This window comes from Aulonocara sp. 'chitande type north' Nkhata Bay, linkage group LG7 (genome assembly GCF_057382095.1).
Source record: "Aulonocara sp. 'chitande type north' Nkhata Bay isolate Kocher_YH1m ecotype deep benthic linkage group LG7, A_spYH_male_GT1.1, whole genome shotgun sequence".
NCBI lineage: Eukaryota > Metazoa > Chordata > Actinopteri > Cichliformes > Cichlidae > Aulonocara > Aulonocara sp. 'chitande type north' Nkhata Bay.
In genome coordinates this window covers 38,079,712-38,097,606 of record NC_141350.1, presented here as the reverse complement: position 1 = coordinate 38,097,606, position 17,895 = coordinate 38,079,712, and the positions used below count along the sequence as shown (strand labels likewise).

General features: G+C 37.5%; 1 protein-coding gene across 1 annotated transcript; it reads right to left on the bottom strand.

The window, feature by feature from the left end:
* Positions 1 to 600: 600 nt before the first annotated feature.
* On the bottom strand, positions 601 to 17,389 carry LOC147325668 (phospholipid-transporting ATPase ID-like). The gene is made up of 28 exons (XM_086300286.1): positions 17,155 to 17,389; positions 15,200 to 15,284; positions 14,918 to 14,973; positions 14,560 to 14,673; positions 14,318 to 14,416; positions 14,109 to 14,170; positions 13,930 to 14,002; positions 13,758 to 13,828; positions 13,566 to 13,648; positions 11,541 to 11,699; positions 10,685 to 10,773; positions 10,377 to 10,570; positions 10,093 to 10,301; positions 9,954 to 9,997; positions 9,700 to 9,865; positions 9,200 to 9,388; positions 8,478 to 8,593; positions 8,225 to 8,389; positions 7,895 to 8,006; positions 7,661 to 7,766; positions 7,183 to 7,333; positions 6,066 to 6,249; positions 5,748 to 5,971; positions 4,858 to 4,941; positions 3,890 to 4,135; positions 3,473 to 3,611; positions 3,106 to 3,236; positions 601 to 2,952 (listed from the first exon to the last, which is right to left on the bottom strand). Exons 2-28 carry the CDS (start codon positions 15,252 to 15,254, stop codon positions 2,695 to 2,697), a joined length of 3,579 nt encoding a protein of 1,192 aa, XP_086156412.1. The 5' UTR covers positions 15,255 to 15,284; positions 17,155 to 17,389; the 3' UTR covers positions 601 to 2,694.
* Between the last annotated feature and the right edge of the window lie 506 nt (positions 17,390 to 17,895).

The following is a 17,895-nucleotide window of genomic DNA, read 5'->3' as shown; positions in this document are numbered from 1 at the left end:
GTGGGGACAATACACACAGCTGCACACATATTGCAAAAGAATCTGTGTGAATCTGTGCTTCGTAAACAAGGTCAGGTTATGAATTTGTTTTTTTAAATTGGCACATTTTTGGGCCTCTTGCAAATCCTGACAATTCTGTTCTCTGATACAATAACTGTGTGTATAGTTTTATTGCATGCATGTTTCAATAAATCTACAGTACTTGTATATTTAAACAGCCTTTAAGGTGTCACTTCATTCTGACAGACAAAACTGCGCGAGTGTGTATTTTTGCTTCTTCCCATCTTTCCTCCCATGTCACAAACTCTTTTATTGAAGAGAGAAATTCAGTCACAGGCAACAAAATTTGTCGATTTTATAATTCAAATGTGTTGCCTGGTGACCCCGATCTTTCCCCAGTATGACACTTCAGCCTTTGCAGGCTCTATTTCGAATGTTGTGAAAATGTGAACACACAGTTACAGAGACGACACTGACCCCTGGCTGTAATTGGAAGATGCTGAGCTTAAGCTAGTGCCTAAACAATCAAGAACCAAATGTTAAATGAACAAATAGATAATAAGGAAAAGAACAATAAAACAATGTTCAAATATCTTTATGTAAAAATTTATTATACCTAAAAAGAAAACAGTATAATAGACTTCAATTCAAATTAAATCACCAATTGATAATTGTTCAGATTAACATGTGACATTTCACCTGAGAAAAAACATGCAGTAAAGATTAGTATAATAATCCAGTTGTTTCAGTTCAGCTGGTGGCAAGTTCAACATTTTAAAATAAACAAAAAGAAAACAACGTAGGACAGAAACCAAGAAGAATGTCACATTTTTCTGTCTCTTTTAACTAATTTCAGGTTAACATTAACATATTTTTAACAGATCAAACATAAAGCCTTTTTACCAAACCAACATTGGCTCAATTAAGACCTTTAAATCAATCATACCATATGATTCTTAATTTAAAAAAAAATAAATTTGAAATGTTTTGAGCAATAATTCCCCAGGCTTTCTGATGCTCTTTCAAAGTTTTTCTTTGCTTTTTCACCCATTCAGTCCTGTCCTTGTGCCTGACAATTTTCAGACGAATATTTTTGTTCATTTTGTTTGCCAGTTAACACTGACCAATGATTTTTTTTTAAAATAAACCTAACTGAATGAACCTGGACAAATGGTGGACTAAAGAAGAAGTGACAGGTCAACCAACTATCTACGACACATGAACAGTACCTGAAAATCCTGAACTTAAGAAATAAGGGAGAAAACCCACCAAAGACCTGACCTCAGGCTCTTCAGGTGATCCATCCACTGTTCACTAAAGGTTAATCAGAAATGATCTCAGTGTAAGATTGGCTCTCAAGCAGCCTTTGTTAAGAAAGGAAAACAGGTGGGAAAAGGCTAATCTATGCCAAACTACTCAATTTAGTAAGTGACAACAGGTTTTATGGATTAATGAATCCAAATGAAATCAGTATCAGTATCACTAAATGTCATCAATATGCACAGTGGAATCAGTAAAGAGGTCTACAGCCATCTGTAAAACACAGTAGATGCTCTGTGATGGTTTGAGGATAGATTTTAACCAGTGCCAGTGGGAACCTTTGACAATTTATGTAATTATGAACATAGAAAAGTACCGTCACATTTTGAGCCACCATTTCCAGTATGAAAATGATGTGAAACACACTGTCAGAGTATCAAAAACAACAACAACAACAAAACCAATCATAGATTGGAGCACAGACCTAGACAGTGTGAGATCATCTTGATGGAGAAGAAGAGCTTTGAATGTCCAGATTGGAGAACTATTCCTGAAGATGACTTAACTACAAGAAGGCTTGGTTAAGAGAGCTAAGGCAATGCTGAAGAATAAAGGTGGTCATACAGATATTGACTTTCAAGCTTGTTAGAAGTGTACAAACCCTTTGCTGTATAGAGTGTATTTCCATGTATTTGTGTTTAAGTTTAAAAAAAAACTGTTGCACCTTGTCGCGGCCTTTTACGTTCCAAACACCAAAAAAGTCCAAGAAAAGGTCGTGGGTGGCAACGGGAGGTTTGTTTTAGAACGCACTTCTGACTCCATTGCTTAAAAATCATATGCCGTTTATTTCGTGGAAAATTATAAACAAAAATCAGCCAAATAACTTCTTAAAACTTAAAATTAAACGAAAGTTAACTTAATTTGCTTTAACAACTTCAAAAGTGGTCAAAAAATCATTTTGTAACCCTCCCGTCTTCCCATCTGACATTTGGCAAACAAAAAACGAAAAACCTCTTTACCACACCCATCCAGGGTGCTCTTAATCTCTTGATTAATGGGAGGGTCCATAAGCTAATAAACCAATCACTTTCCAAAAGCTTCTCCAATAAAATTAATTACAAATTTACATAACAAAACCAGGTCAGAATATTCTTACACCTTTAAAGAAAAAACAAAAATGAATACAAATTGCATTTTATAAACATTCAACAAAAATGGCCACAACACACCTAGTTCCCATTTTGAGGATTGATGCAAGATTTTTGCACAGCACTGTAAAACACCATGATTTTTTTATACTGACTCGGTTTTAAGTGTAAAAGTTTGACCTGGAAAGCAGAATTTACCCTGTGTATCCTCTCATGACTGTTGATTCAGCTTCAGAATTATGATATATATATATATGAAGTGCTTCAGTCCCTGCAAACTTCCAGGCTATGGGCTCTGTGACTCTGACTCCTCAGTAATAGTGCGATAGTGCTGTGGCTGATTTTGAACCATGGGAGAATCTCTGTGGTCAAACAGAGCTAGTCTTCTCATGTGTCCTTTCAGCAGGAATTTTTGAGACATTACCAGAGCACCGTAGCCCTGAGAGTGTGAGAAAGCATAGCCTGACCGCCTGGTGATGCGCTTTTTCAGTGTGCGACGAGGAGCAGGTGCTGGCAATGCCTCTTTTCGCGCCTTAGCTCTCACCTAGAAAGAAACAAGTTAGATGACTTTAATATTTATTTAGTTTTTTGCACAACATTACATCAGTTCACATCGTTATTTACGGTCCACCAACTCCTACACATAAGATGCCTAAAAGACAAGATGGCTTTAATGTCTATCTAATATTTTTCTCACCTCGTCATTGATGGTAGGACGAAGCTGTATGAGAATGAAACGAAATGCTACCACAGGCAGGACACAGAGGAGCGAACTCAGGAATATGGTGAGCCATACGTTAGGCTGGTTCAAAGAGTTTCTTGCTGTGCCTGGAATCCAAACAAATATTGGACCAGCAATTAAAAACAAAGTAAAAGAATTGTTGTAAGTTACAGCATTATAATGTGCATATGTAAGCGATAAACACTAAATCCACAAAAAAATGGAATACGTGGAAACGCTGACCTATTTACACTGTATCAATCAGCCAAATAACTTGATATGGTTTAATTTCTCAAAAATCAAGTGGACCACAGCAAGCAGCCTCCATGGCAGATCTACTTACCAGTGAAGGGGAAAGCAGACGTGAAGATCAAAAACATGCCGCTGCTGTACATGGTGAAAGTGATGGCAAAGTAGACCGCAATACTTGCCCACACAAATAATTGGTTTATTGCTGTCCAGTAATAGGTGTCAAGAAACAGCTGAAAAAAATGATTGTTTTTAAATGTGTTCAGTGACTGAGATGAGTATAATTTTATACTGTGGTATGGGATACATACATATATAAATTAAAAAGGCAATCCCACAAATATATGTTTACACATCTAAAAAGCTGTTCACTGATTTGTAGTGCAAAATATTACAGAAACAGAGGACGAACAGTGTTGCGACGTCGCTGTCATTTTCTTTTATTCCAAGGCTAATATGTCATTGCCAAGCGTGCTATAATGCTTCTGACAACAAGAGTTGTATTTCTTACCTGTGCAAACACCACTATAAGCAGGCAGGTCTGTGCCAGTAAAGCAAACGACTGATAGTCGGCAATGTCTTTTCCGTCATCTCTGACTGTGTCATGCATGGAAGCCCAGGGAATAAAGAAGAGGATCAAGGAACTGTAGCAGCTGTGCATCACACGCCTCACAAAAGCTTTCTTATTGAAGTATTGGTTCTTCTGGCCTGGAGTGTAGAGCTGAGGGTGCTGTAAACTCCAGCGATCATTTACATCCTGCAGAAAACAGGGTTTAAAGGAAGAGATGAGAAAGCCTGGTTTATGCAGGCACTGGGATATGACATTAAAAAAAAAAACTAAACATTGTGAATAATTTTCTGCTGCATATGTCACACAGTGGAAATTTGTGTTTGTTTAATGGTTTATGTTGTTTTGATCATAGTGTGTATTGGTGCATAGAGTACTGAGTTTATTTGAATGGTTTTATTCTGATATTTATATTGCATGTTTTAGTGTTGTTGCACGATATCCTTTTAATCCAGTGTGGACTAGGCGGACAATAGTAGGCACTTGTTGAAGTGTGGGCGTGCCCTGAGGCGGGATATTAGCCACCAAACAACCTTGTTAGAGGAGAGGGTGAGCTCAGAGAGGAGGAAGGAAGAAACACATGCAAGCCAGCGCCTGCCTGATCGTGGGGTGCGACGGGACATTAGCGACGGACCAGCCAGCGTAACACAGCGACCCAGTCCCAACAGCAAGAAGAACGATATTGGGAGGCGACGTGTGTAATCGACAGCAGGGCAGAGGTGCACCTCAGTGTGTGAGAAATGTTGAATAATTTTTTTGAAATAGTGTATATTTATGAATAAATGGTGTATTTAGGACCTGCTTAGTCTCTGGGCCCTGAGCGCTGATTCACTTGCTCCCCTCGTCCTTGTATGTGAAAGAAATTTAAGGTGGGATATTTAGACTTACCAGTCTATGCTGGCTACACATACCTGTTCAAAGACGCTCAAGCCAAGGACAGGAAGAGCTGTGTAAATTGTGTTGTAGAAGGTGATGAACCACTCGTCATACACAGTCTGTAGATAACCAGAATATGCATGAATGTAGCATTAAAGAAATTATATGAATTTACTTATATACATTTGTCCTGGAATTGTTGGTGAGGAACTGGTTTTCAGTCTGAGATAGAGATAAATCATTAAAAAAAGATCTCCCAGCACAAAAACTACAACAGTGTTTAGATAAATAATTAACACACCATGACTGACTACAGAGTTTTGCTTTTTGCTTGTGAAAAGTTTAGTTTCAGCTCTACGTTTATTTATTTAAAATTCTCTCTATTTCTTTGTTTTTGTGTTGTTTTGGGTAAGTTTATATTATATGCAAATGGAAAACTTCTAAGGCTGAAAAGAAAGCCAATGCAACAAAGGGCCAAAAACTGTAGATCCTTGAAGCTGGGTCAAAAAAGTAAATTCCCATAGTGTACCTTATTAAAATGCATTACAGCATGGTGTTTACAGCCTGCATCCTCCTTCATGGCAACCATTCAGGATAGCCTGAGTTGTGATAATAATCACCCATTTAAATTATAGTCGGATAAATGATTTGCTGTGTCTGTGCAATGCAGCTATACAGTCCATGAATGCAGCTTGCTAAACAAGATGCTAGCATAAACCGATAACTGAGCACTCTAACCTGTCCAAAACAGGGCTTCAGCAGCCAATCAGCAACTGACCGGTATATCCATGTTTTTCTGCAGTCTGGCTGTCTGGCCTTTTTGTTATTTTGCTCATTTTTCTTCCTTACTATATTTCCTTCTGTTTTCTCAAACTGCATATAAACATTTACATTTCACTATACATTTACAATGCATATGTCTCACCTGTGCTGAGAAACCACAAAAGAAGGCGTACCAGAAATGCATAAGGGTAAAAGTGAAGTTCTTGTAAAAGAAATATCCAAGGAACTTGCACATGCGGATGTAGGACCAGCGACCATGCACCAGCAGGAGGCGCTGAAGGTAACGGAACTGTGCAAAGGAAAAGTCGCTGGACAGCACTGCCTGCATGCCTTCCTGTCCACTGATACCTACACCAATATGAGCAGCTGACACACAGAAAAGGAAGAAATAAAACGGCCAGGATCAATAACAGTAGCTACATATTTCCCAGCTGGTTAGTTGTAGCAAAAATACAGTTACCCTTTATCATGCTGACATCATTGGCTCCATCCCCAATAGCAAGAGTGACAGCCTGCTTGTATTTCTTGACCAGCTGAACCACTTGGGCCTTTTGCAAAGGAGTGACCCTGCAGCAAATCACTGTCTGACACATGCATGCTGTCCTCAGCAGCTCCAACCTCAAGTTCTTCTCCAGTGCAAAAGCCTGATGATGAAGAGAAGAAGGGATTACAGTAGTGCAATGAGGTCATCTGCCAAGCCTCCCTGGCACAACCTTATCACCTCAAAATGGACACCAAAAAGAAAGTCTCTTAAGGCAGGTAAATTTGAATAATCATTGTAGTATAAAAATATTAAATTCCAAAGTGTATATGTTTAATGCCAGTTACATTTAAATTAACATTCTGGAAATTTCTCATTTTAATCACTTAAAAAAAATTCTGTGAGTAGGTAGGTTTCAGATCTGGATGACTCGTTTTAATTACTTGCACACTTCAGAATTGGTGCAGTTTACTGCATTCTTAAACTACTGGTCTCAGAGCACACACACACACACACACACAAAACAGTGAATGTAACACGTTTGTCGTGCTGCGACTGGCTAAATCTGACTAAGGTTATACTACTGGCAAGCTGAAGTACCAAGTAGAAGTACCAGGATGAAGTAATTCTGAGCTTGTGTCATTCTAGCAGCAGCATCCTGTTTGTGGCTGACTTTACAGGACTACCCCCGCCACAACTCAGCCAGTGTATCACAACCTGTTCAGGATCAGGAGCATAACCAGACAATTTTTTGGCCAGCATTTTGTCCTGATATGTCTCCTATTAAACTTGCCTCTAACATGCTATTGGATGTGTTTATCAGAGGCAGCCACAACCGATGATCGCTGCTCAGCTGCAGGCTGCACTCATCCAGGCATGGAGAGCAATTTCTCAACAGAATCACATACTTGAGCGGTCCATGTGCAGACAGGTGGCAGCTTATATCACAACCAGAATAAGTCATACCTCAAGTTAAGCACCTTCTATACACATATAAAATCTATTTCAAACATAACATTGGGTGATTAATACATGGAAGCACAAGTGAGAAGGAACAACACAAGAAACAATTCTTGTGGCTTCAGCAGCTTCTTACCAAACTGTGCCCATTTATAATTAGGCCATATTCTCCATCCACCTTCTCATCCTGCACAGTCTCCATTTTCTCAACCCAAAACAGGCCTCCGCGGGATGTAGTCACAGATGGCTCCTCTGCTGCTTCTGGACACATTTTCCTTCGAGCATTCCTGAAAATATTTGGACAGAATAAACTATTTTAAATATATTTTAAAAAACCTTAAAGTCTTACAACTCTTAACCCATCTTCTTCTTTTTCTTCATTACTATTATTTTTATCCTAAGTCAGATTTTTATGTAACTTATTTTTTTTATGTTAGAATTAGCTTATGATAGTTAGTTAAAAAATAAGATGACAGTTTCTATTATTTTATGGGCTGTTTATTTGAAAGCACGGTAACAAAAAGCTTAAAATATGTGTCAGTTTGTTCATAATTAAATAATGGTCATAACTTTCTTAGTTATTTTAAGTATGTTTAAATTTCTAATAGACTCACAGTAGCTCCTCTTTGACTCCTTCAGCAGTGTTTGCTGAAACAAAGAAGACATCCTTCATCTCCTCTCTTAGCATGTTACAGGAATAGCCAATGTTCTCTGCTGTCTCTGTTTCAAAAAAAAATCTCAGTCACTTTGGTGTAATACATGTTTCTAACTGTATATCATATGGCAGTATTATTTATCCATTTTGAAATGAGTGGTTTAAATAGATTACACAGTATGTTGACACTGACCTTGCTTATCTCCAGTTAACACCCAGATTTTGATGTCAGCTTTAGCCAGTTGCTCAATGGTCTGTGGCACACCGTCTTGCAACTTGTCCTCCACAGCTGTCGCTCCCAACAACTAAAGCCACAAATGTAGTTATCATTTAAACTGATGCTGCAGAAAGTAAAGCAATGAAGCCATCCTTTGCTTTTGTTGCAAATGATAGTTAAAGATGCACATTTAACTGTAACTCTAGTGGAAAATCAAGTATCATTTCTGCCAAAGTACTCACAGGCAATCAACCAGCAAACTGTGGTCGGTCTATCTAGCAACATGGCAAAGGTTTTTGGACTAACCATCATATCTTTCTCTATCTCTTCATAAAGTTCATCAAGTTTTTCTTCACGTTCCTCCATGGCGATGCTGGCCTCATGGTGGCGCTGTGTCCAATCTTTCATGTAGCTCTCATCTAAATCCTTGTAGGCCAAAGCCAGTGTACGGAGGCCATCACCTGCATACTCCTATTTTTGTTTGATAAATGAAATTAATTAAAAAAAAATACTTCTGACTTTAGCTTCAAGCTGCTGGTATAAGTTTTGGATCGCTCACATTGAGGTGATTTGTGGTCAGCTTCATCAGTTTGTTACAGGAGGGGTCTAATCTTTCCAAGATGATGGTGTCTGCACCTTTGCAGTATAGAGTCAACTTCCCCTCTGGGCCACGCACTGTAAATGACACGGAAAGTTACAATTATGTTATTCAGAAATGTATCACAGGTAGGTACTGAGCAGCTGGTCCTAGGTTATAAAATAAAAAGTTGAATGGAGAGACAATATTTTTAAATTATATTTTTAATTATAATATTATGTAAATAGATCTTTAACCTCCTAAGACCCGGACTCTTCCACGGCATGCATTTTTAATTTCTCTTTGATATTTGGGCTGATTGGGGCCTGATAAATGTAAAAACAACGAATTAGCAGATTTTTTTTTTTTACCTAATTTTAGTTTCTAAGAAAAATGAGAGCCACATATGAGGATATTCATTTAAAATTTCGATGGAACAGTAATAATAATAATAATGGATTGGATTTATATAGCGCTTATATAGTAGCAGTATAATGTCCTCGTAAGTGGATATCAGGCCCTTGTAGAGCAGAATTGAGTATTTTGGTTTAAGTAACCCAAAATGTGATGTCCACATATGTGGACGGCAGGTCCTAGGAGGTTAATCGGAAAATTAATAAAATATTAAAGAAAATTAATAAATATCTTCTCTGTGATAAAAAGAAACTTTAGAAATTAAACATCTTGCTGCCCCTTTATCTCACCTATCACTGACATCCTCTTCCTCACATTATTGAAGTCCAGAACAGCCAGAAGTTCGTAGATGACTTGTTTGCCCATCTCTATGACTGTGATGGTTTCTGGTGTGCGTGATCGGAACACAAATCCAAAGTTTCTTGCAGCAGTCACCAGAGCGCCTTCATCAGGTGACTGAGCCTGATAATTGAGCTCTCCTACAACATAAACATTATAAACGATAGTGGTAAGTGAAAATGTGAAAATTGTGCATTTGAGGACTATAAAAGTCAATTTGTTGGGTTTTTTTTTTTTTTATATGCCCTACACATATAATGGAGAAATTGTCCTTAAATAGTGATAGTGGCAATTAAAAAAAAAAGAAAAACAGTCACTCTGTATTATTTAAGACTAGGTTCTATTAAAAAAAACATTCAATTATCAGGACATTTGCTGCAAAGCAGTTCTGCTATCAACGGCTTTTAAAGAGTTTTATTAAATAAAAGATGTCTTTTAGGGGACCCCTCACCCTCTTTCTTTTCCTCAGGCATGACAGTGTGACACAGGGATAACAAGCGGAAGAACTCCTGAGTCTCAGGGTTTCCACTTCTCACCATCTCCACCAGACTGTGGTCATGAAAGCTGAACTTTGGATCAGCCAGATTGTTCCAGGAGAAGTCCACTCTCTCTGTCCTCTGCAAGAAAAGCCAAAACAACAAAGTTGGATCAATACTTTCTTTAAACAAAGTTCAAAAACAGAGTAATCATCTGTTTTCCTCTCACCTCTGTAATTTCCACTCTTTGTCCAGAGAAATCATAGAGGTCCCCTTAATAGAAGATAAATATACCTTAAAAATCACTTTTTCAACCAATGCTTGTTTCCGTTTGCCTCACTAATTTTTACACAAGCAAAGCTGCTCACCGTAAGCTTTTCCATTAATGGAGCACTTGTTGAAAGTCATGATGTTCTGTGTCAGAGTGCCAGTCTTGTCACTGAAGATGTATTTAATCTGGCCTAGCTCCTCACTGAGTGTGGTGGTTCTTGCCTGAGCTGGAGTATCATTCTTAGGATAGTACATCTTCCTGTCCCAGTTTATGAAGAAGCTGTTTCCCAGACGAATGACTTCCATGCTAATATTGTAGCAAAAATTGGTCAGTTGGTCAAAACATGAAACAATTGTCAAGGTTTTCTGTGCTGAAACTTACCTGACGTAGAGAGAAATTGGTACCACTGTGTTAAGAACGATGACATAAGACCAGAAGGTGAGGAATGATGAGAGATGAGCATCAATGCCCGCTTCGCGAGGAAGAAACACAGTGAACAAAGAGCCCTCGCTTGCTTCCCAGAATGCATTTAAAATGGCCATAATGGCACACATAAATCCCAGGAAACCGAAGATCTGATAGAGTAAAGAGATCACAAATCTGCATGTGAGTAATTAATGTTTTTATGAACGTAATATATATTATGAGTCATCTTTAAAACAGTTAAAGGTACGTGTCTATAAACTCACACACAATACAAGGATATTCATCAGGTGATCAATGCTGGTCCGTTTGAATACTGACTTTCCGCTGTTCTGCATCAGCTTAGTGTCAGGACCTGTAGAGGTTCATGTTGTCATGTTGAGACACACTGGTGACAATACTGGTGTGACAGTTACAGTTTTTAGAAGTTTTACAGACTGTTTAGTAGTAGGAGAAAGTAGTAAAAGAAATACAGGGATTTTTTTGCTTTTACACAACACACTGTAGTAGACTTTAGTACAAGGAAGAGACCCTCACCTCTATAATAGAAACTGTGAAACCTCTAACAAATGTGTGAATTTGGTTGAAGCTGATTCTCAGAAAGACTTTTTGTGAGTCCCGTAATAACCTGTACCTCAAAAAGAGATGTGCCAATTGATAGATGTACTCACAAATTATTTCTGGACAAAACAGTAACTGAGATGGCAGTTAGTGCGACACATTAAAGATAATTCTTCTATAGTCTGATTGGTTAGAAGGAAGATTCAGAGGTTAAATTCTTTCCAAATTAAATTCCTAATTTAGCTAATAAATTGTGCTAAAAACAACAACAACAGAAAATAGCATTTTATATAGGTCCACTACAACTGGTTTTACAATGCAGGTGAATATAAATAGTTAGGCTATTTCACTTTCAAAAGCTGGACACTTTAACAAGTCTAATGTGTAACACATGCACCCTTTGGATGCCCTCGCACACTTTACTCAAGAGGCCCATCCATCCTCTACTTTACTGTGTGTATTTACATTATTATCAGAGTAAATCATAAAGGTTAAATCCAAAAAGAATCTTGTCCATTGCAAACTGTACACAACTGCAGTACTACTAGCGAGCTAGCATACCTCCAAAAATGACCAAACCGAAGCACCACTCAGTGTTCCTGAGAGTGCAGCCTCTGAGCAGCATTTTGTCATTGTCCAAAGCATAGATGTCATCGTTCATTGTCAGGGTCCCTTTGAACTTATCCAGACGGTTGTTGGGAGGTTCACATCGCACTTCACCTGAGAAACAGAGGTGTCAGCAACAGATTTTGGATTAAAGTTCCCAGGTTTCAAGGGAATAAGCTCACATATAGCTCCACGTCCTTAAGTCTAGCTGTTTGCAGAAATTAAAAAAATACTCAAAATAAATACATTCACAGAATACAATTCAAATTCAATGTGTCAATCTTTTAAGTTCTCTAACATAATTTTTGGGTCATTTTGAATGTGATGGGAGCAACTTGCATGGGCCTCATAGGGCAGGAAAAAGTGTGACATACTAGCTAGGGCACCAATGGTTGGAAAGGCCCTTGCAAGCCTGGAATAAAATGTCTGCTTTAGTTTGAATTTCTTCCTTTTATTTCTGTTGTAATTCATTTGCCTGGTCAAAAAGATCCACCCCTTCTTCTTTACAGCACAGGTAATTATTAGTCTATGTACAGTAGGTTACTGTTAAAGGACATTGTGAGTGATAGCGTTCCTCATAAAAGTATATTTAGAGTATCAAGAAAGAAATAAAAGAATGAATAAGGAGAGTAGAGAAGTCAGCATTTATTTAAAAAAAGGTGAGCTGGTAAGCAAGATAAACTACACTCAAACTATTCCACTTTGAAGCCATGCAGTATGAGGTTTAGCATCCTGCTAAAATATGCAAAGCATATCATTTGAAAAAGACACAATCTGGATGGGATGTTGTTTTAAAACCTGGTTATACCTTTTATCCTCAGTGGTGCCTTTCCTGATGTGCAGCTGCCAATTTCCCATTCACTAATGTACCTCTATCCGACTTGATACAGTATGCAGTAATTGTATTTGCTGCTGAACAAGCACTCTCCTCTTTAATACAGAAGATGGGGCTTTATTTTTCAAACATAACTTGAAAATTCATTTGAATTTGGCCACAGAAAAAGCAATTTCTGAAAATGTTCCTGAGCTTGTGCAGTAATTTCATTGACAGAACCATGCCTGATTTTAATGCAGTGCTACTAATATTAGTAAATATTCATGAAATTGTAAAAAGTCTCAATTTAAAAATTTGATCTGTTTTTATTCTGTCTCGTGGGTATTTCTGAGGTGTGTTATAAGTTTGTTATATGACAAATCATAGTCATTGTTCTGTAAGTAATTGCATCTACGTGTCAGTAAATGTGTTTTTTTCCTGATCTTCTCATGGCAAAGCCTGCTATCTAGTGGAAGGTCCATTTCTCTGTGTCTCTGACAATTCCTGCATCTATTACTCTTGACAAGGCATAATGGGTAAGTGTGGTGAATTTGATTGATTGATCTCACTTATTAGTACCTTGTTCAGTGAAGGGATGACTTTCTTTTGTGTTTAAAAAGTTTGTTACATTACTAGTGTAAGCTAGCTGTTGGTGCTTTGTTTAGCCTGTTAGCATGAAACATACCAGCGTATGGTGTTAGCTGTATTTCTAGACATGTGATGCCAGTGTATTGTTGATGTTGAGATTGTGTAGTGGCTGTTTACTCACGACAACAATGTTGAATGTACCATTTGTGTATTTGTATGGAGACTAAATACACCGCACTCTATTTCTGTTATTACAGTTTTACAAAAGAATGAAAGAATTTACAAATGGCGCAAATCAGTAAAGCCCTGAAGAATGTGACACAGTCTCCTAAGTGTTCACTGAAGCCATTTAATGTTTAGCTTTCTGCATAAGTTGGATAGAGACATTCAGCTGAGGGCAGAAGAATTTTGTTGCATCATGATAATGCATATCATTGTATATTTTTGCACAGTGTCATCACTTTTTTGAAATTGGGATTTTATAGACATAGCCTCAAAAACATTATTTACAGGAATGTACTGTAAAAATTTCATTCAAGAGTATTTTTTCTGTTGTTTCTGTTTCTGTATCTTCTCACCATTAAAGGCAGCCAATGCCTCAATGTTGTCTTCCAACTCTCCGGTTGCAGTCAGAGCCTGTTTCACCTTCAGATTGGTTTCTCTGGGGGAGACCAAGAGGACATGAAAAAGGTAAGGGAAATGTAAGGCATTGTTAGAAATTAGCCATTATGCTAACATACACAGGTTTTTGCACAGTACTCCACACTCACCCATCTAATTCAGCTGTTTCCACATAAACTAAATTAAGGGGCTCACTGCTAGACAGCAACAGAAGGTCTGCCTAAGAAATGAAAGCAATAAGTACGGTCCAGTAGATTGAAGCTTTTGAATTTAATTGCTTTCACTTTCTTCAAATCTTTGCTATAGCCTCCCAAAACTTACTGTGACAAACTCATTATTCTCCAGTTTGACTATGTCCCCAACCTGAACATTCATCCATTTTTCATTTTTTAGTCTGTTGGGAAAAGGAACAAAGACATAAAACAGAAATGAATCCAAACACTGCATAATTCTTCACACAAAAGTTGTTCTTTTTTTCATTTGGGTTTCCAAAGACTTACTGGCCATCCATGAGGACGTCCACCTTTCGGTTATTCACTTGTCTGTCACATTTGTGTCTGTTCTGCTCAGTTGATACAAGAGAAAACATTGTTTGCTTACAAATCAGATTTTAGTTCCTTATTTTTTCTTTTCCCTAATATTGAGTGAGATTCTTTTTTAGTTAAATACGATTTCAATTCTGTTTCCAATTTTTATAATTTCTGCTTACTATGTCATCATTGGCATCCTTGACTGCCGATATTGACAGCACAAAAACCAAAGGGACGGCTGTGGTGAACCACGACAAAGAGGAGATTTGTGGGATTAACTGTGGGCACACACACACATACACTATTTTAGTACAATGATCATTTAGCTTGATCATCTGCAAGCTAAATAAACTTAAATTGCATTACTTATGGACATTTTATAATGTTTGCACAATAAGCAGAGATGGTTCTGTAGAGATACCTGAAGGATAAGAAGGAAGAGGAAGTAGGCATTAGCAAGTCTTCTGAACTGCTCAAATAAATTAAGCGGCAGGAAGGTGAAGATGCTGTATTTGGAGGTCCTGATGGCATTGTTCTAAAGTAGAGGAAATTTCCAGATATCAGTCTCTGAGATGTATGTAATTTTCAAAACAAAATAACCCAAAAAAACCCAAAAAACCCCTCAAAGATACATTTGTGATTGACAGCATTTAAGTATGTCTGTAAATGTTGCAGTGAAGTAGCAATCTGTGCTTTCGATCTCAGTACGACTTTCAAACAGTCTCTTATATCCATGGTATTTAATGAATATTCATAATAAGATTTGTTTTTATACTTACAGCATAGCCATGAGATAAATTGAAAGATCTGTCATTAGCTCTTAAACGTCTCTCCTCTGTGAAAATAAAATATGGAGGGCGAGAGTTTACAATAAGTTAAAGGAGCGCTAAGAAAAAAAAAGTCTACTCTGAAAAAAATGTTTACTCCAATTCATACTTAAAACTTAAATTTACAAAAGTTTCAAGACCCAGTAGTCCAGGAATATTTTCAAACAAGAAAACCCTGATAAACATAACAGTTATTCAGCGCATAGCAGAAATTCTGCATGCATCAGAGCTTACCTTCGCTTTTCCCTTTTCCACGTACCCGGTTAAAGCGTGACACTACAGATCCCATCTTTATCTCAGTATTTCCATGTTTTACAACCTAGGGAAAGCATGCATGTGTTTTTATGACAGTGACCTATGTAGCTAGGCAAACAGTTGTTCCTTTGTGGCTTACATATATCGAAAAAGCAAGTGAAAGGAGAAACTTGCAAAAGCAAGAGGGAATCAGTTAATATATGGAAGGCCATGTTTAAGTAGAATTGTGATTCACTGTAAAAAAAAAAAATGAAAGAAAACCAACCTTAAAAGCTCTGACAGCTTAATAAAAGCTTAAAGTTTTACATGCAATATGTTCAATTCCTTATTTTTCTTTTTTTCTTTTGTTGATATATTGAGTAGCCACTGACTGATGACAGACACTATTCTTTCACCAAAACAGTGCTGATGATGGTAGTAAACAACTACTATCATCTACATACTATATCTATCTATCTATACTTTATTTATTACTACTAAATAGAACTATATAGATATAGGGTAAAAAGATTTGAAAATTAGACAGAGTAAATACAAAATGCAATTTTTAAAATGATGACCCTTCCCAGAAGTGGGCATCCTAGCAAAATTCCTTAGAGATTGCATGAAGCCACAGACAAATCCAGAAAAATACATTTAAGAACTGCAGGCCTGACCTGCTTCAGTTAAGGTCAATGTTCATGATTCAACAACAAGAGACTGGACAAAAATGGCGTCTATGGTAGAGCTCCAAGGTTAAAAACATTGCCGACCAAAAACAACACAAAGACTTGTCCCAAACCTGCCAAAAACATCTTGACAATCTTCAAGACTTTTGGGAAAACATTTAGTGGACTTACTTGAAAAATATATCCTGTTACATCTGGCGTAAAACTAACAAAGCATTTCATAAAAAGAACATCACTCCAACAGTCACATATTGCTGTGGTGGTAGCATGATGGTCTGTGGCTGCTTTTGCTGTTATCTAGGCTGTTGAACCTGGACAACTTGCTGTAACAGATGGAAGTATTAGTTCTGCATTCTACTAGAAAAAAATGTTAATGAGGGAGAATATAGCCATAAGTTTGTGCCATGAAGTTCAAGCACACTCAAAATGCTCAAAAACCCTCCAATATGTATGAATTAAAACAATTCTGTAAAGAAGAGTGAGCCAAAATTCCTCCCCAGCCACGTGAAAGACTCATTCTCAGATATTACAAATACTTGATTGCAGTTCTTGCTGACAAGGGTGGCACAACCTGGTGTTATGATTAGGGGGCAATTACTTTTGCAACATAGGCTAGCTTACCTTAATAAATAAAATCATCATTTAAAAACTCCATTTGCATTCTCAGTTATCCTAGTCTAACATAAAAAAATTATTCTGTGACAAATGTGCAAAAAAAAAATTAAGAAGGAGGCAAATACATTTCACTGCACTGTACACCCACTCTCCAGACTTTGTGTTACTAAGCTATAAAGACATAAAACCACTCCTGTTTTAACCGTTTGTGCCAGTCAACCAGGTTTGTTCATCACCCTTAAGTGTTCATTATAACATACAAGTACTGTTTGTATTTTTCATCATGTTTTCTTTTTGCAAAGTAAAGTTCTGAATAGAAAAAGTGAGAATAGGAAATGTTGACAGTGAAATCAATAGCAATTTAACAGTAATGAAGTGAGTCAGAGGTTAGACACTAACCTCTAATGCTACCTAATACATTTATGGAATCTTCAAGCATAAAAAGAAGCCAACAAACTGTGTTAAGTTTCATTTAATATTTCTTCACTCACAATAATATTAAATCGGTCCAAACTATTGTGAATCTGACCTGGCCGGAAATCTAGGTCAGACTTCAAGGGTTCAAATTGTGAGCTTGTTTGTGATTATTATTAATGACATTCAGGATATCAAACACACTTCCACGGTCTGAAGTGAAAATCAGCCACATACCTTAACAAAATTATGATTTCCTCTGTCCTCAAAGTCCTGCTCACACACAAGCACAGGCTGGGGAAAAAAAGAGGTTTTTAAGATTTTAAAGTTTCCTTTTATTTCCGCCTTTGACAAAGTTAACCCACGCTAGGTACCAATCCAGGTACCCAGTGGTGGGAGAGGTGCCTACAGTAGAGATTTCAGGTTCATCCAGGAAGAACTGGGCTGGGATACCCCTCCACCTAGCAACTCAGAGCTTGTTTGAACAGTGCAGTGATCTTTGGACCTCGATGGCGACTCAGTGTAGGATGTAGGTGCAGTAAAACAGCAATAACTGGGAAGAAATTCAGCCAATCAGAGGTAGCATTATGGTTGCGACCTGGGCGGTCATGTAACACACCCCGTGCCAGATGCGCATGCTCAAATTGAGCAGTTGAATTAAATTCAGGTCACGTTTTGACTCATTCATAAGCATGAAAAAATCATGTATCGTTATACTGATTGTCACCAAATATGGAGCTTGCTGACATTTACCGGTCTGATCTCAAAATAATGGAAAGGCATATCATAGATAAGTTATTTTATTTGTCAAGATTAAAAGGAAGTCTGTGAGGAAAGATACAATCTGCTCTGTGTCCCATTAGAATTTAGTAACTGTTGGAGCACAATACAGAATTAGCAGTAATGACAGTAAAACTGAAGGGCCAGTTTATTGATAGAGGCCATTAGCTGGTCCAATGTGGTCTAAACTTGTGAATA